This window comes from Nuphar pumila, chromosome 13 (genome assembly GCF_984573655.1).
Source record: "Nuphar pumila chromosome 13, dmNupPumi1.hap1.1, whole genome shotgun sequence".
Lineage (NCBI taxonomy): Eukaryota > Viridiplantae > Streptophyta > Magnoliopsida > Nymphaeales > Nymphaeaceae > Nuphar > Nuphar pumila.
The window spans coordinates 75,703,874-75,721,130 of record NC_143261.1 but is presented as its reverse complement, the minus strand read 5'-3'; the positions used below and the strand labels follow the sequence as shown (position 1 = coordinate 75,721,130).

The window sequence follows — 17,257 nt, the reverse complement described above, 5'->3', positions numbered from 1 at the left end:
ATTATCATTCTTACTTTTCAGTATCTATAGTTTGTTCCGTCTAAGAGAGCAGGACGAACAAAAGAGCATCCTTCTTTGTGCTCAGATGATGTTGTTGTCATGCTAAATGATGATAAGATCAAAATATAGCAAACCTGCTCTGATACCAAATGAAAGTATTATAGGATCGAGGCAACGAGCACTAAAGGGGGGGGTGAATAGTGCTTTTAAATATTGTCTTTGGAATTTTGATGGACTTTGAGATTCACAAAGCAATCACACAAAGAATACAATAATTTACCCTGGTTCGGTCTTCCAGACCTACATCCAGTCTCCAAGCAAAACTCGCTTGAGATTTTCACTATCAACCTTGTATAACTACAAGATCATACAAACCAAATCCGGTCCCACTTTCAGTAACAAACCTATTGAAAGTAAATAACTCCTTTAAACCAAAGAGTCATTTCCTTTTAGAGAAAAATAAAATAATCAACTTACAATCAACCTACGACCCCTTCTTATGAATGCAATTGGCTTTTGAGGTTTTTGAAATACTCAACTCATGAATTCACTAGCTCTCAGAGAAATTTGAGTGAAAAACTAGAGTGAAAATATCAAGTGAGTGAGAAAACAAATACTTGAATAAATAGGAGTGAAAAGCAAAAAATTTGATCTTGTTAATTCAATGTAATTCAATATGATTCGATGTTTTTAGTGTGAAATGCACTCATATTTATAGTTGAAAGATTTTATACGTTGAGGGTATGAAAGGGTATCAAAATAGTTCATTTTGAACTATCAAAACGTTTGAAAAATGAAAAGACACGCATTTTAAAAGTTACAGAAAAATGACAAAATTAGTCGACTGGAACAGTAGTTACTCGACTGAAATTAAATATTAGCAGACTGATAGTTATCATCGATCGACTAATATATTTAAAATAGCTGTTTGAAAATCTGAAGTTTGAAACTTAGTCGACTAAAGAAACAATTAGTCGACTGATAATATCATCAGTAAACTGAAAAATCTTTTAATCGACTGTTGTTAAATTTTTCTAAAAACACACGTTCTGTCCAGTCGACTGATAAAACCTTCAGTCGACTGCTGCTAAATTTTCTGAAAGCTCATGTTCTGTCTGATCGATTGATAAAACCTTCAGTCGACTAATTCGACAAAAATAACATTTTGCTTAGAAAATTTTGGCGCGAGAAAGTTGGTCGACTAGTGAGTCTATTGGTCGACTAATAAACATGGAAAATTAAGTAAAGAGTTTTCTAAAATGATTTTCATGAAGGGTTCTTTTAGAAAAGTTTTTTCTAAAGACTTTTTAGGTGAAATACAATCAAAATATGCACTCTAAGTAAGGCTCTTACAATAATCTAAGAAATTTAATGAATTTTACATTTGCAAACTAGTCTTCAAATATTTTGCATCGAATTCTTCAATTCTTGTCATCTTTCTTCATTGCCTTAGCTGAAATACAGTTGATTCACTTGTTCATCATCCAAACCTTGTACTTAAAATATCATGTACGACTTCATTGTTGTAACAACTTCTTCCATTGAAAGAACCTTGCTCTACATACATTTGTGGAATAGATCTTCCAAGAACAATCAACTGTAGTTTGTGGGTTATTTCTCGTGCATACGACAATGACTCTCTTATTGCAGCTCTTTGTGAATTTTGATTTATAATTTTACTTTTGATTGTAGAAGAATTCATTGAACGAAAACCTATCCTACCACGTCTTATTAGTGTAATAACATAAAACAGTTATAATGTCCAACAAATATTCATATAACTTATACAATATACCAATGATTCAACTTCTCAAATGTCATTTGTATATCGCTTTCACATGTCATCACTGTTTTCATCTCTCATCGACATGGTATATTCATCATCATCAATATCATACGACTCTATACTATCAACACGATCGTTGCTACCACTAATTAACTGTTTGCTTGCATAATTTAAACCAAAATTCAACAAATTTATTATTTTCTTTGCTTTCATGCATTCAACATTCTTGTATTTTCAATTTTCAAGATTAAGCATACAAACTTTACATCCATCATTGCATATATATCTTAATGATAAATTACAAAATCTAACATCTTATACCTATCTTTGTCATCTACCCGAAAATATTGTATGTTATTCAAATTACTGCGCTAAAGATTACTGATACTGGTTTGCCCATATAGTTTCATAACCTCTGCCGTGATCTTTTTATCATTTACAACATCAATTGTTTGTTCTTCATTGCTTGCATGTCAAACATCTATAACCCTAATTGGCAATTGCATGCCTTCCAAATACTTGACCCCAATGTCTTAAACGTCAATATCGTTCACTGTTTGAGACAAGCTGATGATTGTCAAAGAACTGAGCTTAGTAGATGGTGCCTCAGATAAATGCATGTTCTCCACGTGATTATCATCATTTCATCAATCAACTCCTTATTGTTTAACTCCCAAAGCAACAACTTTTCTCTTAACTTTGTGATCAACTAAGTAAATATTGTTATTAAATAACATCAATTTTACATCATCATTGTCCAACGCGACTCTCTCTCTCTCTCTCTATATATATATATATATTGGTTATCTATGTTCGAAGAACAACTATATTGAAGGATTATTGACTCATTTACATATTCGGTTTTATGAGATATCAAAGCCATGAATTTCTCATGTCTATTATTTTTGGAGAACGCTATAGATTTCCAAATAAAAAAATTAGTGCTACGGTAGTGCACTTTAACCCTTTCATAGGCTATCATTGACTACCTACACCAACCAAAAAAACATATAATTCATCTAATGAAAACAACATGTTAGAAAAGATCATTCATATGCATTTCATATATTCAATTAACATAACTGCCTATAACAACTAATCTTAAAACTAATTATTCTTTATTCAATGTTTATGCATAGTGAATCGTTGCCCCACTACACCAACAAAAAAATAATGAACATTAACTAAAGGATAAGCAAACAAACATAAATCATCTACAATACAAACAAATATATATCTATGAAAGAAACCTAAATGGCAAATCCGATGATAAATATTAAATAAAACATAGAGAAACATACAAAAAAATATCTACAATAATGTCCAAATAGAAATACGCACTAGGCTATTAAATGATCATATCTAAACAAATAAAAAAGTTAAGAGTAAAATAAAACAATATACATATATATAATTTGTATGGAACTCACCTTTCAACCTAACTGGGGAGGTCGATAACAAGGATGGTACAACAACCTTGTCGGAATGCATTACCAAAACACACCCTAGCTTTACCGCAAGGAAAGAGGAACAATGTTTAGGGTTCTACAAGAAAATTACGATTCTTTTCGTACATAAATAAATATTTTTTTATATGATTTGACAAGCATGCGAAGTTACACAGGTTCACATGCTAAATATTTTTGTCGATAGCCACATATTTGTGGATCTCCTTGTTAATGAAAAGAGGTTCACACGGTATGTTGCGAATTTAATATCATATGTGTGACTTTAGTCCAATATTATGCAAAGTTACAAGGTTCAATTTAGAAGGATCTTCCCAAATATTTTTATACAAATTTTGCATGAACATTGTGAGTTTTACACGTATAAAGGGTAAAAAGGTCCTAACGAAGTTGGCTATTTACGATTTTGTACATAGGGCAGATTTTAGAAACTATAGGACATTTGGGAAATGTGTTATTTTTGTCATTTTTTCTTGCATTTTTAATGTAGTTTTTTTATCCCGTCAGATCTAACCTAAAACCTTTCAAATTATGTATATATCCAGCATCTAAGATTTGTTACTGTATTGTTGTCCATGACTTGAAAAAAAATTGGGTTAGGACATGGAATATATTGTCTCTACGTGCAACTATAACCCAAGGTCTCGATTTCGTGGAACTATAGCCCAAGTTGTGCAGGCCTAACGTGCTAGCACATTCATTTTTGATACCAATCACATATAATGTTGGGTTGAATTTGAATCCACTAATACATAATCATGTTATACCTTAAAATGATCTGAACTTTTTTCGATATTTAGGCTGAGAAACCGCCCCAAGGATCATAGACATAGCCGTGCGTTGGCTCTGCCTGTCATACTTCCTAACAACGTAAAACCTCGTGGACTTACCCCTTGCCTCCAGAGAGTCACCATGCTTCGGCTTGCACAAGGAATTTGAACTTAGACCACATGCCTAGCGGCCTAGGCTCCTTCCCACTGCCCTAAACCCCTTTGGGGCTCAATGATCTGAACTTGAGAACAACAAACAAGATTTGGATCCAATGTCCAATTATATCCTATATGCGAGCACGGTGGACCTTTAACTAGGAGGGTGGACATTGAGCCTGACACTAGATGGTCTATCAGGTTCCCACCGCATTATGAGTTAGGCTCGGGCTGAATTTAGCAGCTAGGGCCCGAATAAACTCGGTCATTACCCGGCCCAATAACATAAAGGGGGCCTGAGATAAACCAGTTTGCAAAATAAATGAGCCCGACAGGCCCGACGTGATTAACTGGGTTAGACCTAAATAGCTGGGCTCGAGTTCAACCCGAGTCCAATTATGACTAAGTGGTGCCGGGCTGGTTGGGCCCTAATCGGGCCAAGCCGGGTCGACCCGATGTCGACCCCTGATTTCAGATATCCCGTCTGTTCCCTCCAAAACGTCCCCAACTTAGAGACAGAAAGAGACTCTCGTCGATGCTTGGGAAAGGGCAAGGGTAGGAAAGAAAGATCAAATCTGAAGGAAACAGAAGAAACGGCGGAAATTTTGCTGTCAGGTTTTCGTTTGAAAGGGAGAAGAAGATGAGGTCGGGGTGGTCTTGGCTGGGACCGCGGCCTCAATAATTCTCATCCGCGTCTTTTACTCCGAAGTGTGTGAGAAAAAAAAAGTTTTCTTTGATTTGGGATAATTTCTGACAATAATTTTCACATAGGCTTCGCACAATTTGAAGATACATATGAGCAATGCGTTTGTCTCCGACATTATTTTTTTCTATTTGTTTGTCGCACATCCGAATTTCTCAGATTCCTCCCCGATATCCTCAGTCTGCCTTGTAGGTTTTATCCATTTGTTCGTCGTCCTTTGTTTTGTTGGGTCGGCATCGCTATCGGTTCCTTCTTCTATGCCTTTAAAAATGTACTTTTATTCTGTTGTTTGTGTAGCATACGTCAGTTTGTAGCGTCTAAGTTTTCGTTTCTCATGCATTCAGAGTCGCAACTTCATTGGGTTTACTCGCGTGTTTCCTTTTTTATTTTGTGGTCGAATGGTTGGAACATGTTTCGTGTAAATCATGTTCCACCTCGCGTTATCGAATGACCAAGAATTATCGATTTAACATAATGTTTTTTGCATTATACATGAATATAGTAGAATATGGTGGTGATTAAAGCAATTTAGATTTTTTTAGGGTTTTGCTCCAGCTTGTGGTCAATGGAACAAAACCCTAAAAAAAGAGACACTAAGGTTGCTTTTTGGATACTTTGGGAGAGGGAGTATTTTCGCTTAACAAGAAATCTCAATTCAAAGATTTTAAGTTGGAGAGTTCAAGTGTCTGGGCCTCTCGTTGACACAACAGATGCCATTCTACATCAAAGGTTCCCAAAACCCACGCTCTTCTCCATTATCTTCAGTGCCTTCGCTTTTTAAGGATGATTCCCATCAAATATGTTAGCTTCTATATACCCAAGGAGACACCGCAAATCCAATAGCAAAAATAGGGAAGGGCAAGGGATGATCGAATATGCAAGGTGTAGCGATCTTGTAGTCATCACCAAGGTCGTTTGATCTGAAAAGTCAGCAAAAAGATATTGTTGATGTTCTTTTAGTGGGATTTAAGAAAAACATGCTGAGGAATAGGACAGGAGGGAAATGGGGGAAATTTGTTGGGTGTTTTTGAGCCCCTTCAAATTATTGGGATTAGAATTACCACCCAGAGCAGTGAGAACTGAAAATCCGAAATCTGAATCCTTTGCTGTTGCTTGTGTATGATAATTGTATTTGTTGAATGTCATGTCTAATGTTTGTTACATATGATACTTAAAATTCTTCAACTTACCATGGATCAGCTAAAGAGGTTTTGTTTTCCAATTTGCTAATAGATGCATTATATGTGGTTGTGGGGAAGAGACTAAATCCCGCATATTCTGTTATTTTGTTCTTTCTTCCAATTGCTGTTCAAATTGGTCTGTTCTGAAATTGTGTCGAGTGTAAGGCCTGAATCTGGTCTTTGAGATCTTATGTTTGGCCCATCTAAGCCGTGAAGTGTTGCAAAATGGTTGAAAATCTGGAAAATGTTGGCTCTTTTCTGCATGGTGGCATGTTTGGCGTTAAAGAAATGCTTGCACCTTCACTGATGCACAGTCCGCAATTATTTTGGTGCATCAAGGGATTCAGCCTAGAGGGACATCCTTTATTGTAGTAGTGCAACTTGGATTGGTTTCCCAGACTAGGTTCTTATTTTCTACCTTAACTCTGTATCACAGGCGAGCTGTCATCATTTTGTCTAATGAATTAATAAAGATTCATTTTCTCTCAAAAAAGGGATTCTGCAGTTTGCCTTGGGCACTAATAGTTTAATATGTATACCCAGGATATATTAGAACCTCTAATGGAATAGACTGTAGCATCTCTTGGACAATCTCCTTTTGGCTGCCTCTCTTTTCCCTTCCTTTCCGAGTTTCCTTTGTGAAGGTTTTTATAACATCAACATCTTGTTATTCTTTTGTGCTATTTACTGTGTTAATCCTTTTAAAAAGTTTTTCCTACTTTCTATTAGCTAACATTTTCAACTGAATGGATGTGATGAACTTAGTTCAGTATATCACCTCTGCTATTTTAGCATTCCATTGAAATCTGGATGGTACTTTATTACAGAAATGCATGCCACAAAGTTGGTTTTAATTTGGGATATGGAAAGGCATAATTTGTGCCTTTGAAAGAAGTGCATGAGTCGGGTCTTGTGCAAGCTGAGGCATGTACATGTTGAAAGCGAAGCAGTAACTGTCTTTCAAGTTGGCAATGAAGAGAAAGTGCAACCCTTTTAATGTTTGCTGTTGCTCCAAATTGTACTGCCAGTTCAGATCTGATAAGACCGTTCTTATGCCCTGTGGAGCTGGGGCATGAGGGAAGGTGGGCTTATTAAATTCTATGGGAGAATTTTCTGTGATTGAGAATCTGGGATGGATCAAGATCCTCCTCAAATGCGTATTAGTCAGGTATTCTCTATTTTCACTCTTCTCATTCCAAATGCTGTGAAGTAGACTGTTGCATGCTTGTTAAATTTATTGTCAGGGATCAAATTCAAGAGAAACTTATTAAGTTTCCATCTAAAAGATAACCTCATACAGAATAAAACATGTATTGCCAATGTTTATAGCACGTGAGAACGATATCTCCAGAGGTGGTTAGAAGTAGTCTGGAAAATGAGCTGAACAAGTCGAGTTTCACGTGTTTGGGTTTGGCTTCTTTAGACATTGTATTTCCACAAGCTCAAGCTTGTAGCTCGTTCTCGGCTCACCATGAGCTTGAGTCTAGTCTAAGCTGCCCTATTTTATAATAAGCATAATTTGTTTCTACATATTTTGAACTTTTGATGCAGATGGCCATTAGCCTCCCAACTTCTTTGGAATCTTCCTCCATGACTGTTATTATATTTTTACTGATATACTATATAGACTGTATAATGAGCCTATACAATCCAAACTAAGCCACCTGTTTGGCTAACTGAGCTATTTTTTATGTGGCATGATGAGCTGGTAATGAGCTTCGTCACAAGCAAATTTGTTCATTTACCAGCCCTTTCTTTGTGATGAATTTGATTTTTACACAGGGTTTTAGATACAGAACAAATATTTTCCATGATTACATACTGTATAGCTTACACATAACCTGTTGCTAAATACATTTATTTTGTTGCCACTATATAGTTTTTTGCTGCTAGGAAAAAGAAACCTCAATCACCCTCTGCTAAGTTTGAGAAAAGCGGTAAAAGTATAGACAATCAGTTAGCAGGATCGCCAAACTCTAAGTGTACTCTAGACAATTACCTGGTGACTTCACAAGTCGAAAGGGCTCCACTAAAACAACCAGTGCCGGATGCTGCTCAACCCCTGGATCCTGTTAAGAGGAATCTGACATTGGAACTGAATGAAGAATTGGGCTCTTCAAAGAAGTCAAACTTGTCCCTTGATAATTTGGTCAGGGATCATACTTCAGAAGCTGTGGACACCAAAGAGGTCCAAAATGGAGTTTTCTCTCATGTAGTGCCTGAAGGAATTATTGCTGGAAAAGATGCTTCACTGATTGAGTGTTCATCCAACATGAGGGCTCCAGAAGTCTGTGGTACCAGGTGTGAAGGTGTGACTGCTGCAATTAGCAGGATGGACTCAGAGCTTGCACAGTTTGCAACAAGTTTTTTGTCAATATATTGCAGGTTTGTTTTTATCTTTCTTTTATCACTTCCAAAAATGAATGAATTTCTTATCATGCTAATCTGCATGGGTATGCATGACCTGTGTTAATGTGCATTTATGCTCTCATGTATGTTCTCTTGTGTTTGCATTGTGCATTTTATGGTGGTTTATGTTTCTGCCTAAAAGTTACTTGTGTATGTTGTTGCCTTTCATTGGCTATTGGATATTTGTCACAGTGGTATTCCAACGGTAAAACAACCCGCTCAACATTCTCTCACAGCAGAGGCAATATCAGGGTCCAAAAGGAATGGTAGCCCTTCACTGCTAAATGTTAACAGTAGCATATATAAGAAAAAGCAATGCATTACAGAGAAGAATTCATGCAAAACTGAATGTGAAAATGATTGCACTTATGAAGTAGATACTGAACTTGGAAAAGGTGCACCTTCTCAGTCAAGTCAGGAGCCTGTGAAACGATGCCCTAGTTCTGAAGAGCCCCAGGTAGCCTTCTCGTTTATTCACTCTTGCTTGGTTTTGGAAACTGATATACTTTTACAATTTTCTGTAGGGAAGTAGCTTTAACAAAAATTATGGACAGGGCATTGTGAGTACCATAAATTTTGGAAGTCTGAGAAAATGTAATAGAAAGCCGAAGCCGACCAATGAAATAGATTCCAATCCCATGTGCAGTTTGTTGACAGATATTGCCTATATCCATGAAACTCCTGGGCGGGCCTGTAGTAGCACTATGTTTTCTCCTGGAGCAGAGTTCTGGAGTGAAGCCATACAGTTGGCAGATAACATGTTGGCTCCGAATGACGGTCTTATTGGTTGTGTTCCTGAAGGATCTAAGATAACTAAGGAACAACATGACTTGGAAAAATTAGACTGCTCCAATGATGCGTGCTATGACAAGCATTTGCTGAAAAATGATAATAGTGTTAGGCATAACAAATCTGCTTCCACTAAGTGGTCAGTGAAGCATGCCCAAGAAAATACCATCCTGGGAATGATTGATATTTCAGAAGGTTCTCTTGAAGAAAAATCCCCCTTGCCTGTGAGGCATTTTGATTTCTCAAATGATGAAAATGATTTGGATACAAAACTTTTGCCATATGTTTCTGATGATACTCCAAATAATGCTATTCTGAGAACAAATAAGATTCTTGTGAGTAAATCTTTGCATGACCCTGATTCTGTTGCTGAGAGCTCTCAAGTAAAGCTGGGGTGTAACTTTGTGAGTAATCACAAGTCTTTTGTGCATCTTGAAGATGAAACTGCTTCTGATCCAGATGTCAGGAAAAATGCTGGCAATACCTCTATTGAGGGCATGGAAACTGCACCTTCTGAAGACGCTGAAACCAAGTCTGGAAAAGTTCCTGCTCGATATTCAGTTGAATTAGCAAAAAAAGAAATCAATGGTGGTCTTATGTCATTTGAGAACTGTCACATCGGCAGCAGTCCTTCAAGTGGAATGCTTCTAGCTGACAGTCTAAATGTAAGCACATGGCTTCCTTCAGAAGTATGCGGCGCATACTTAAGGAAGGGGATATTAAAGCTTTATCCTTGGCAAGTAAGTTCCCACTGTCATAGCATGCATTTTTTCTAAATGAAGATTTGTCATAAAAGAATGTCTCTTTGCGCGTGCATGAGTGTTTGAGTGTGTGCATAGCCAAACAATAAGATGGTACCAAAACCAGGTTTAAGATTTTTTCCTCAGCCAGGCCATGAAAATGTCATGGCCAGGCCCTTTTTCTTTTCTTAGGGCAGGTTGTTAAAATTCCAATGATTCTTTTTTTCATCTTTGACATTTTCACAATGGATTTTGATAAATGTTTTGACTTTAATGATAAAGCAGAAAAGCTAATGAAAACTGAAAATATATGAATAATTGAATATATGTTTGATGAGGCGCTCCACCAAAATCTGAGGCGAAGCGTAAAGCGTAAGCCTCAAATTTTTTTTAAACTTAAAAAGATTATAAAAATATCTAAAATTATAAATAAATAAAAACTGCTTTATTGATGAAACAACAACCAACAAGAAATAACAAATCTCAAATAAATACTAAAAAAATATTAGATTAACATGTAAAAGTAACATTAATGCAATAACTTGATCTACATAAGTATCTAAGAAATAAAATATGCGCATTCATTCAATAAAAAATTAACAACGAAATGCATATTAGCATTAACAACATCATATGGACATAATTAGAAAATGCATGTTAGCATTAACAACTAATCAATTCAATGGATTCAACATATCTTTTGATTTTTTTTTTCTTCCTCAACCGAATGTAGCAAGTTGTGCATGGCTTGCCATATCAATTCAATGACTGGCAACTTTTAAATCTTTTTTTTTGTCACCACTATAACGTGCTCAACTGACTACTAAAAGAGATACAAACCATTAAGAATTGATTTAGGATGATGACCAGCCAGTGGACCCACTAAGTTTTTTTTTTGTTATGAGAAGCACCCTTGACAAAACGGTCTCGCCGTAGTAAATCAAAATAAAATCCCAATTTAAGTAATTTAAGCTAATAAACAAGAATAAATCAAACAAAAAATAATTAATGTTAAGAACCTAAAGAGGATTCTCAAAGCTGCAGTAACAAAATCTCATCATCAACACTCAAAAGAAGTTGGGCATTTATCCCACACCTTAAAGAAACCTAAAAAGATGACCAGCAGATTACAATCTATATGGGAGATTTTGGACAGAGGACTGCAGTCCATTCATCCTTTGCAAATCAAAGATGAAAAACCTATTTTGTGAACCAATGCTTTGTCCAAAAGATGGAAAGATAAGTCGAAGAAAAAACAGAAAATACAAACTGATAACAAGAATGGGGAAAAGTGAAACTTACTGATGCAATGCTACGGTGGACTCGGTACACACCGATCCACGATCCAAGATCCAAACGCAGACGGAAGCTGAAATGATATAGAGTCCAGACAGAACTCTGGAAAACTGATTTTCGGGATCTGTGCGCTCTATTTCGACAAAGGAGATCCAAATGAAAGTTGTGCGTGATTCACACAGCTTTCCAACGAATCCAAAAATACTAAATTTGGAGCAAGAACGACCGCTCCACGGACTCGACACCGGGACTGCTAAACAAGTCCAATACAAATTATCAAAATTCAGGGGTAGACTGTTTGAAGAGAATTTTGACCCTTCAAATGTTGGAGTTTGGACAAACTCACAACTGACGAAATGAAGGTCAGATTTAGACCTTTCCAGAACACTAAAGATTTCAATTTTTAGAATTTTCTACAGTCCTCTACGAATTTTTGAATTTCGGAATGATATGAGTTATTGTTTCAGAAAATAAAATTCAAAGATTCGACAGTAGCAGAAAAGATCAATATTTTTGAGGCAACTAAGCAACGATTCAATCAAAACCAAAAACATGAAAGTTGTAGGTCTAGATTATAACTTTCCACAGAATAAAAAAAATCGAAATTTCATTCAGGGAATCTCCAGATAATAAAAAAATACCGAATACTATTAAGTTGGTTCTGTAGCAGAAATGTAACAGGGGACTTCTGTCAGTCCGACAACTTGACAGACAATTTCAGAGGTTCAAACGGACGAATCTCAGAAACCTTTCAACTACAAAGTTGTATAAAATTGTTTTAGCTTTCCAGGAAGCTAAAGAACACGAAAATCCGTTCAGTATTGAGTCTGATACAGGTGTTTTATCAGAGACTCCTCTGTTATCTCGTAACAGCGTTTTGGTCTTTTTGGTAGTGACCGAGTTCATTCACACACAACAATAATCCGAAAGAACTTAAGACCAAAGAAGACAAATTTTAATATAAAACTACTCTAAGCATGTATTTGCAACTCTTTAAGGATTCAATACAACTTAGCAACAATAAAACATGAACAATCGCAAGCAAATGCGAATCAAGGTAGTAAAGGACAAGAACGAAGAACCAATGTTGATATCCGGGCTGAAATCGATAATGGTCGTCGTTGGGAAGCAACCGATGCCACAAGATGAACCACGAACAATAGGGATAGATTACCAACCACCACGATCAAACTTAGAACAACCACCACGAATAGAACCTCTTCACAAGAGCACCTTCCACACAAAAACGAAGTTCGGTTTTTTCTTTCACACCAAGATAGCTTTCTTTTTAGCACCAACCACACAAAAAACTTGATTTTTCTCACTCTAGAACCAGCCACACTACCAATTTCGAAATTGAACAAGGCCCCTTACCCCTTGGTCTACCTCCCTAGTTAAGGGCTTAGGTTGCTTGGGAAGAGCCACAATAAAGAGACCTTGGCCTTCCCAAGCTTTGCACCAAAAACGAGTGTGCAAGCCTAGATTTTGTCAAATGCTAATAACTCCACCAACAGTCCATTTTTGACTTTGGGCTGGTCAACATGAATTCAAATGAGGTTCAAGATTAGGGATGGCAGTGGACCGGGGGAAAGCGGGGCCCCGCCCCGCCTCGCCCCGTTTGGACCGGGGATGAAGGGTATGAAACGGGGATGGAGGCGGGGATGAAGGTTAAAATCCATCCCCGTCCGGGGGTGGAGGCGGGGATGGACTGGCACGTTCCCCCGCCCCGCCCCGCCCCGCCCCATCCCCGCCCCGGCCCCGCCCCGGCCCATCCCCGCCCCGCCCCGGCCCATCCCCGCCCCGCCCCCGGCCCATCCCCGTCCCGGCCCCGCCCCATCCCCGCCCCCAACTCAGATGAACTGTTTACTAACCCTAACTCCCTTCCCTAATTTCCTAACCCTGGAGCCGGGCGACGTTACTGTGCACGTAGGACGCCGGGTTCTCGATAGCGTACCGGACTCCGGCCTGGGCGGCGAGGTGCATCACGTGGGTGAAGGCGACGAGGTCGAAGAGCTTGGCCAGGAGCCGGGCGTCGTTGATGTCGCCGGCGATGACGAAGACGCCGTGGTCGCCGAGGATTCGACGGCGGGCCTTCTTGAGCGAGGGGTCGTAGTAGTCGTTGAAGTTGTCGAGGCCGACGACACCGTCACCGCGCTTCCGGAGGGCGAGCGAGACGTGGGTGCCGACAAAGCCAGCGGCGCCGGTGACGAGCACGCTCATCCCGCGGGGTCGGGGTCGGGGACGGGGGCGGGGTCGGGACGGGGACGGGGCGGGGGCGGGGCGGGGACGGGGACGGGGCGGGGACGGGGACGGGGACGGGGCGGGGGTGGAGGACATGAAACGGGGATGAAGGCGGGGGTGGAGGATAAAATCCATCCCCGCCGCGGAGGCGGGGCGGGGGTGGAGGATAAAATTTTGAGGCGGGGCGGGGGTGGAAACCTTGTCCCCCGCCCCGCCCCGCCCCACTGCCATCCCTATTCAAGATGGATCACACTAAAGTGGTGCCACCTAGGACCCCCCCCATGAAGACGGATCAAGATTCAGATCCAAATAGGTTGTGAATTGGATCCTGCACCAACACCAAGAGAGAAGCGAATTTGCGAAAAAATAAAAACTACCCTTGGACCCCATACACCCTCTAGTACCACAAAAAGATCCTACAGGGTACCAGAACTATCCGGATCCGTAGAATCTGGCTCCTAAAAAAAATAAAAAAAATTTACATGAAATAACTATTGATAAAGTAAAATCCAAAAAATATGATTCCGTAATGGAATCAAAGCAATAAAAGGATCACGATGAGCATCAACTAACTGGGAGATCCACTAGGACCACGAATGTCCTGCAAGCGTGTGGATCGCCTTGGGTAGCGATGTCCGGAACGGGTCTGGATATTTGGATTGAGATCCAAATCCGCTTCTGTCTCTAGATGCTCTGCATCACTTACCCAAAATGTACGAACTACGTGTTTCAAATGAACGAACTACGTGTTTCAAATGAACGAACTCATTTCCTCCTTTGTCTCCGACAACAAACCCTAATACACCCAAACAAATTTTTGGCCCCCCGAACTCATCTCCTCCTAAGTCGTCTCCTCGGCTCTCTGTTTTTCAGAAAACAACAAGCCCCCAACTGCGTGTTTCTCAGAAAATATAACATTCGGGTCGGGGGCCCCTGTTATTTAAAACCTAATTTTTGGTCAAATGAGGGCTTTGACCCTCATTTGACAAAAAATCTGAGGCGTTTACGCCTCACCTTGAGGCGCGCCTCGCCCCGAGGCGTGCGCCTCAAGGCGTATGAGGCGCACGCCTTGGGGCATTTGCGCTTTATACCTGCGCCTCAAGGCACAAAGGCCCTCGCCTTGAGGCGAGGCACGCTTTTTGCGCCTTGAGGCGCACTTTTAATAACACTGGATGTTGCATAATGCATGTATGTATGCGAGTTGTTGACACCTGCAATCATCTGTGCAGATGTTAACATGATTACCATCAATTTATACTAACAAATTAAGAATGACAGTGGTTTTATGTATTCAATATCACCAATTATACAGTTGATCTCATGAAGTCAGGGAATTTCTTCTAGATAATATGCAATGCATGAGTTCTGGAGTCAAATGAAATAATTGGACCTTTTAGCTTATCTCCATTCCATTGGTTGCTGAATATCAATGGCAGATCTGCAGATTATTTTTCTCTACAACAAGGTCTTTGTCAAAGATATCCTTTATCATCCTTATTATTATTGTAGGTAAAGGCCCTGACAATGCTATTCAGGAAGGCAACTGAACTTGACTTTACCTCCCCCAGTCACAATACATGGAATATGTCTCTCCGTTATCCAGTCCTCTGTTGACACCTTAGTATTTGGTATTGCATCTATAACCGGAATGTACATAGTTTGGCTCTTATTGAGTCCCTCTATCATGGGATGGGGCTAAATGTGAATCACTGTTTTTTAAAGCGGACTGCTAAGTGCAAGTATTTGCTGAAATTATATCTCACTGTAAGTTGAATAACCTCCCAATTGAATGCCGTAGCATGCTGCTATTTAAGAGGCATCTTGGAAGTCCAAGCATCTATCCTGGCTGGGTAAATAGTGCTGATCAAACACGTGCTGGCTTGTATCCTTTGTTTCTTCTTGTCACTTTACAAAATACCTCGTGGAATGCAGAAAAGAATCTCAAAGGTGTTGAAGCCGTTCATTCCACTGACAACAGGTGTAAAAACAATCTTGTTAATTGGAATACCATGACTTACCAACTAAACTTAGTGGTCTAGGTATTTGGTGACTGAGGTTGGTGAATAAGGTCCTTTTGGCCAAATATTGGTGGCCCGTCTGTGTTAAGGATCAAATTTGGATCTGGCTAATAAAAAAGATATATAAAATGCTAGATGGTCCATGGAGATGAGAGGTAAAAAGCAGATGGAAGCATGGTTTTAGAATGTGGTTAGACTGCTGGGCACTCAAAAGAATTTCAAGTACCACATTAAACCACACCAAGCTGATGGCAAGTCTCAAATTTTGGTCAAACAAATGTCTGTGGGACAGTTTAGCAAGCTAATATCCTTTTCTTGTTGAGAAAATACTGGCAGCGAGAAACAGGCAGATATGTGCTGTTTAGACAAATGGGAATTAGATGGCAAATTTGTTTGACTTGATGTAGCTATTAAGAGGGATAGATCAAAGGTGAACAGTTCAGATGGTGTTTGCTGGTACAGTGGCAGAAAAAGTACTTTCAGAATGGTCTCTTTTTATAAGTTATTATTTTAACCTGGTATGAAAATTTGTTGAAAAATGCAATCTGGAGGTCAGGTTGTTCTGCAAGGCTGAACTGTTTCGTGGCTTGTTTCATTGGCTAAAGTGAACACTCAAGCCAACTGCCAATCTAATGAAGAAAGGTTACCTTGGGGCCAGCTGAAGCATTCTTTACTTAAGACTAGGAATCTGATGCACCTTTTTTTGGGATGTGATTTTTTTTTCTGAAGATTAACCTGTCCTGGCCTAACCTGAAGGTTCATGTGGGTATGCTCTCTAGCATTAATCTCCTATTGCGGCCAGCAAATTTGTAAAGGGAATGCCTGCTGGATATACATCTGGATATGCTGGCTATCTCCTGCATGGTGGGTGCTATGGAAGGAAAGAAGTAATCATGATTTCTTTCATTCTGTACTCTATCTCTGATCTAATAAATTTCTTCCTTTTCAGAGAAAAAAACTAAAGACTTTCTAGGATGTGTTTTTTCACATAGTGGTCTGGAAACTATGGTTAGCAAGGAACAAGAGCTATCAAGAGGGATTACTATATCCTATCAAGCACATTAAAGGTGAAATGTGGGGCCACTTGTAAGGGAAACTTCCTCAAACTGAGGTGGTTGACTATAAAAAAAAACATCAGAAAAACTAAAAGCAGAAAAGTCATAAATAACTACTGCTTATTTGCAAATTATACATTAAGACAATATATTCTATGATTCTACCTGGTTTGCCCCTTAAATCGTAGGATTAGTATACACTGTATACTATACTGTTGTTATTCATCCCATTAATTAAGTATATTCATGGATTATTGTTGTGAAAAATCATAGAGTAACATGTTTTCATTCAATTTAGGACCCCAGTACCAAAAGTCTTTCATAAAATTGACTGATATTTAGATCCATGGGCTTAACTTGTGGGAATTTCTGGTCCTTCTCTGAGTTGATTAGGCATAACATTCACTGTCGTGTTCATACTAAAGGTGGATTTTATTCATACTTATGATCTAAATATGTACTTTCTATTTTGAGATAACGATGAAACATTAACGTCTTTCAAAACATAATCTTATTTAGCTGGCTGTAATATAAGCATCTGTTCATGGTGTTAAAGAATATATTACTATGTATCATTGTGATGAGTAATACCCATTTCATGCATTATTATGTGCATTTAGGGGTAGTTTTGTAATTGATCATTGAGA

The 17,257-nt window shown here is 38.8% G+C and overlaps 1 protein-coding gene across 4 annotated transcripts in view; it reads left to right on the top strand.

Annotated features, from left to right (window-relative positions):
• The first annotated feature begins 4,747 nt into the window (after positions 1-4,747).
• The window catches only part of LOC149818751 (MUS308 and mammalian DNA polymerase-like protein), a 117,362-nt gene continuing 104,852 nt past the window's right edge, over positions 4,748-17,257 (top strand). For all 4 annotated transcript variants that reach the window (XR_016427135.1, XM_089984582.1, XM_089984581.1 and 1 more), the window contains exons 1-5: positions 4,748-4,886; positions 6,890-7,230; positions 7,942-8,447; positions 8,664-8,928; positions 8,996-10,000. Coding sequence is in view for 3 of the 4 variants with exons in the window: in XM_089984582.1 (XP_089840708.1) it covers positions 7,195-7,230; positions 7,942-8,447; positions 8,664-8,928; positions 8,996-10,000 (1,812 nt within the window). In the remaining variant the exon portion in view is untranslated. The remainder of the gene's footprint in view (positions 4,887-6,889; positions 7,231-7,941; positions 8,448-8,663; positions 8,929-8,995; positions 10,001-17,257) is intronic.